Source organism: Rousettus aegyptiacus, unplaced genomic scaffold (genome assembly GCF_014176215.1).
Source record: "Rousettus aegyptiacus isolate mRouAeg1 unplaced genomic scaffold, mRouAeg1.p scaffold_m13_p_19, whole genome shotgun sequence".
NCBI lineage: Eukaryota > Metazoa > Chordata > Mammalia > Chiroptera > Pteropodidae > Rousettus > Rousettus aegyptiacus.
In genome coordinates this window covers 1,005,364-1,010,752 of record NW_023416294.1, presented here as the reverse complement: position 1 = coordinate 1,010,752, position 5,389 = coordinate 1,005,364, and the positions used below count along the sequence as shown (strand labels likewise).

Here is a 5,389-nt window from a genome sequence, read left to right as displayed (position 1 = left end):
TAGTATGGGCATCTTAACAGCACTAAGTGTACTGACACATGAACATGGAATGCCCTTGCTTGTGTTTCTTTTAACTTGCTTTCATCAATGTTTTGTTATTTTCAGTGTACAAGTCTTTCCAGTTAATTTTAATTACTACATTCTTTTTCCCCTTTTGGATTGTTTATTGTTAGTGCCTAGAAATGCAACTGATTTCTGTGTGTTGAGTTTGTACCCTAAAAGTTTACTGAATTCATTCATTAGTTTTAATAGGATGTTTGCTTGTTTGTGGGGGGGAATTTTAGCATTTCCTACACATAAGATTATGTTATCTGAGAACTGACATAATTTCACTTCTTACTTTCCACATTGACGGCCATTTTATTTCCTATAATTGCTTAATGCTTTCAGTATATATTTGCTGTGTCAAGTTTCCTGGTACCGGGCCTCCAAGGAGGCTGACAACTTCATCATTAAATTGAGAGATCATTAAGAGAACTTTCAAGTGAGGTGTGTCTTACGTGTAGAGGGGACAAGATGGATACCTTCCACACCATGTGGCAGATACTAAGGAGTTATACAGAATGTGGAAACATAGATTGGAGTATGAGGTGTGACTCACCAAAGATAAGGGGGAAATGCCTCACATCCTTGCCTGGGTAAGGGCACTGCCCTGTTTCAGAAACCAGCATAGAGTGGGGCTTGGTGAGACTGTCTCTGGAGGTTTACACAAAGCAATCTCTGTTTATAAAGTATCTGTGTAGTAGATACTTCATAAACATAGGCTGAAGAAATGTTCAATTTCATTGACATTTAGTGAAAATAAACTGATGCCCCAAATAGAAGACTAGGCCTCAATGATTCTTCAGAAATCATTTTCCAAAAACCCTTGGGTTGTACTTATATTTGTCCCTCTCTGATGCAGAGTTTTGTATTCTTGATAAGATTTTGAAAACATTTACAAAGCAAAACATTGAATTCTCATCAATTTTTGTTAGAGCTTCGTGGGTGGCCTCGAGTGGAATGCAGTGGGCGTCAGAATGTGAGTGTTTCCCAAATCCTGTTAATAGTAAAGACTTCCTCATGGATGCAAATTCAGGGAAGAGTAGAAAATGCAGAATAACCTAGGAACTGCTGCCTTTCTTTCTTTGTCTCCAACACAGTGGCTGATTTAACCATCATTTTATTGGTTAATACAACAGCAACAATAGGAGGTAAACTTGTTTTATTTTCAAATGTTTAAGCCTCTTTTAAAGAATGTTACGTGGATAAACCCACTCATACCCCTGTGAGGTGGGCACTATAACCATCACCATATATAGATGAGGGAGCTGAGGTTTCAGAGGCACGCAAAAGTTAGATTCCCTGCCTGAGATTACAGTATCAGTAGCAGTGCAGTCGAGTCCACAGTTTCTTCTCCAAACCATGTACAGACTCACTGAAACCCTGATAGTTTTATAAAGTCTATGTTCTTCACCTGACAGATGGTCTCAACCCCAGTTCTTTTCTGCTATGCTAAAGAGAGAAGTGCATAAGACCCTCTGAGAGGTGAAGCTTACTGCTATACAGGCAGTTTTTACTGCCCGTATAGGCAGTGGACCCAGATGAAGGAGCATATGGGACTTTAGCCACAGAAGCTGGCAATCTAAGAAAAAGAAGCCTCTCCCATCCCTGAAGGGCTGCAGGGTTGATGATTGAAGCACCAGAGATAATAAAAGACTCAAGGACTTCACATCAGTCATGTGTTAAGAATTTATGTCTCTGGAACTGATTTCAAATGCTCGTACCTGTAGGTGGAACCAAGAGCTTCTTTCACCGGGCCCCGGTTGTTTGTTTTGTTTATTTTACTTTTTGCATTGCCCATTTACCAGGCCTTATCCTTTAGTCATGAATCATAGAATAAGTGTGTGTGCAAAAGGCAGGAAATTTCTTTAACTCCATGGACCTCCAAAATTTATTTACTTAAAGTGTTCTTCACAATAAGATTTGCACTGTATACTATATAAATAACCAGCCTCTATTTTATATTAAGTGAATGAAATTGATAGAGTGAGAAGGAAACACTGGGCGCATGTTATACTGAGTTGCTAGGAGACCATCACAGTCATTTTGTGATGTCACAGCTACTCAGGTTGAGAAACACTGGTGATTCTGAGTAGTTTATCAGTATAGGCCTGCCAAGGCAGCATGTGGGGCTGCGGTGTTCAAAACTAGGTAGGTGAGAAAAGCAGCTGAAGAAAGATTTATTTGAGATGGCACATGTCTCTTCAGAGATTAAAGACGATTCTTCTAAAGATGAATCAACTGGTTCGGCAGCCTCCATTGGATCTCTGTTGTGTGATCACACATTGACTGGGGACTCGGACTTGAGGTCTGTGATCGAAGAAGATGCTTTTCAGGCTTTGTCTGCACGGTCCTTGATAAGAAGACCACATCACACATTTTGTGTCTCTGAACCGGATGGAGATAATGATTTTCGATCTATGACCTTCCCCAGAAAACTCTGGAAAATAGTTGAAAACAATCAATTTAAGTCAATTTGGTGGGATGAGAATGGAACTTCCGTAGTGATTAATGAAGAACTCTTCAAGAGAGAAGTCCTGGAAAGAAAGGCCCCTTTCAGAGTATTTGAAACTGCAAGTATGAAAAGTTTAGTTCGACAGCTTAACCTTTACGGATTTAGTAAAGTGCAACAGAGTTTTCAAAGATCTGCTTCTCTAGCTGACTTCTTGGCAGAAGAAAAAGAAGTCTCTGTTTTAAGCAAGGTAGTACTAAATTTAGTTACAACATATAGTAGGTCCTATATAAGTGTGTGTGTGTGTGTGCGCGCGCGCGTGTGTGTGCATACAGACATATAATGAAATACGTATATCTCATAAAAATATATGACACTAGTAAGGTTAAAAGTTTTTTTTCACAAAATTGAGAACGGGGCATTCTGGATTATAAAAATTTTGCTAGCAACTTTGACTCTCATCAGTGAACTCTTAAGTAAAGGTATTGAAACCACTTTAAAAAGTGCTTTCGGTGATAGTTTAAATTTAAAAAAACACTTTTACTTGAGAGCTATGCTATTTAAGTTTTTATTCCCAATAAGTAATTTTTGACAATAGTTAACAATGTCCGTGTGTTGATGGCATTAGCTTTGCATAATAAATTTGCTATATGATTTAGAGGTCAGCTTTCTTAGAGTCTTGTGTCAACAAATAACTTTCTCCTCTGGTTTTAGTTACACTTCTATCAAAATCCGAATTTTAAACGAGGCTGTCCCCAACTTTTACTCCGACTGAAAAGAAGAGTTAGGATCAAAAATGCTTCTCCAGCAGCTTCGATAGCTCAACATTTCAGCAAGAAGCACTCTGGAACAGAGAATATTGAAGGTAATCATCATTCTGCATTTGTTGCTGACACACGTGCAGAAAGCGTATTTTCAACTTCCGCAAATTTAAACACGCCACCAATAAGCAAGCCTGCTACCAGCCAGAGAATTGCGAGTACAACTGCTCCAGTCAGAAGTGAACTGTCTCCTCCATCATCAACTTTAGGTAGACCATCAGAACAAAGTGTAATGGACCAACATGCTGTCTTGAATCAGTTGACCACTTTTCACATGCACTCACATGGCAGTTACACCCAAGCAAATGGCCGCATCGTGAATTTTGTTACAAGCACAACTTCGACCTCTCAGTATATTACATCTCCCTTGCAGAGAAGTTATTTTGGAATGATGGTGCCTTCTACTTTTCCAACTAGATATCCTGATTTATCAGTCGTTGACGGCCCTTTTTCCACCTTGCAACCAGCAGGCAACCCATGGTTCCCCCTGCCAACGATAGCTGATACGTCTGCTGCCACTCTTTCAAGGTTAACTCGTCAACCACCTTCGTTAGGTGAACAATACCCTAATTACAAGTGATGTACCAATGGACTACCGGACCGTGCAAAAACACGAAGTTTAAGTCATGTTGGCAAACATCAGCAAAATGCATGCAATCACCTTATCTGGACAATAAACTTACATGTTCACCTTACGGGTTAATTGCCCTTATTTTTTGAAAGAGTTAAGAGTGAAATGATGCTTTATTTCATGTTAGGCTACTTACTAGTGTTTAACATTTGGACATTTTGGTCATTAGGAATACTTACCAGACTTTCTAAGTAAATTATATCTAATGAACTATTTAAAGGGGATAGAAATCAAGGGAGTATCGGCAAATGAAGAAACTGGAGTTAAGTGATATCTGACGCACTCCAGGATGAATCAAATGAAGGTCTGAATTGGGATGATAGGAGAGGCATAGATACAAATCAAATCTAGAAAAGGCACACATGCAGTATTTACTTTAGCATTCTCTCAATTAAATGTTTGCTGTGATTTTAAAATGTAAGTCCTTCGATTTTAGCTGGCAGAAGTTGTCGTCGTTAAAAATGCATTCATACATAAAAGTATGGCATACGCTAACTAGCTCAGTAATCATGATCGCCATGAAGCTCTCACTGATATAGTAAAGATCACATGCTCTTGTCATAGAAGTTTCATCACTGTTGACACATGGTGGAATTTTACAAGTATTTCAGATGTCTCCCTTTATTCTACTGTCCTCAAAGTGTTCAAGCTTATTCGCGTCCTTGTTTCCTCCCTTTGTGAGTCCACTTTACATTTTCTAATGCATGTTTTTATCTTGGTTTATGTTCCATCCAAAGAGAGGCTCAAATCCTTATTTTGGCATGGAACGCCTTTTAGATTCAGAGCTCAGAACCTCAGCATCACTAACAACTCCCCTGAAGAACTGACCCCTTTATCTTCCCAGGACCGTGTCTTTCTGTTCCACTATCTGTCTAGAGCTCATTCAAACTAATTCGGTCATGTAAACTGCCGCCTCACAACTTTGCCCTCTTTCCCAGCATTGAAAGGCTGGTTCTCTCTCTGCTTTATTTATATCACTGCTTAGCCCAAAGATATAACCTCTTTCGAATATTTCCTGCCTACTTTTCCTTGTCTACCTTGGACCTCGGCATAGATTTAGCACAGTGCCTAGCAGGTAATGTATTTTAGTATTTATTAAATGAGCAATAAATGAGTGTCGACTTACACTAATTAAAATCTTTTTCAAAAACAGTAAACTTTCCATAGTCTTCAAGTTATTTTGGGTTGTCACTCTTCAACACAAACTGTCTGTCAGTTCTCAGGCAACGGGATGGATTGACAGACAGCTGTGGTTGCTGCTCGAGTCAGTCATTGATGCTAGGCCTAGGAGACAGTGCGTGTTAATTATTTTTTCCTAACTCATACTCAGAGGTCAACATCGTTCTCTTCCCTTACTCTGGAGTAGTTGTGTCTTCGTGTCCCCCTTTGTTGTCCCCTCACCCATTAATGATTCTCATCCCCATAACTAGACCTTTATTGTTT

At 39.3% G+C, this 5,389-nt stretch overlaps 1 protein-coding gene across 1 annotated transcript; it reads left to right on the top strand.

Moving 5' to 3' along the window:
• The first annotated feature begins 1,988 nt into the window (after window positions 1-1,988).
• Window positions 1,989-5,079, top strand: LOC107507052 (heat shock transcription factor, Y-linked-like). The gene is made up of 2 exons (XM_016138038.2): window positions 1,989-2,744; window positions 3,209-5,079. Exons 1-2 carry the CDS (start codon window positions 2,232-2,234, stop codon window positions 3,893-3,895), a joined length of 1,200 nt encoding a protein of 399 aa, XP_015993524.2. The 5' UTR covers window positions 1,989-2,231; the 3' UTR covers window positions 3,896-5,079.
• The last annotated feature ends 310 nt before the right edge of the window (window positions 5,080-5,389 follow it).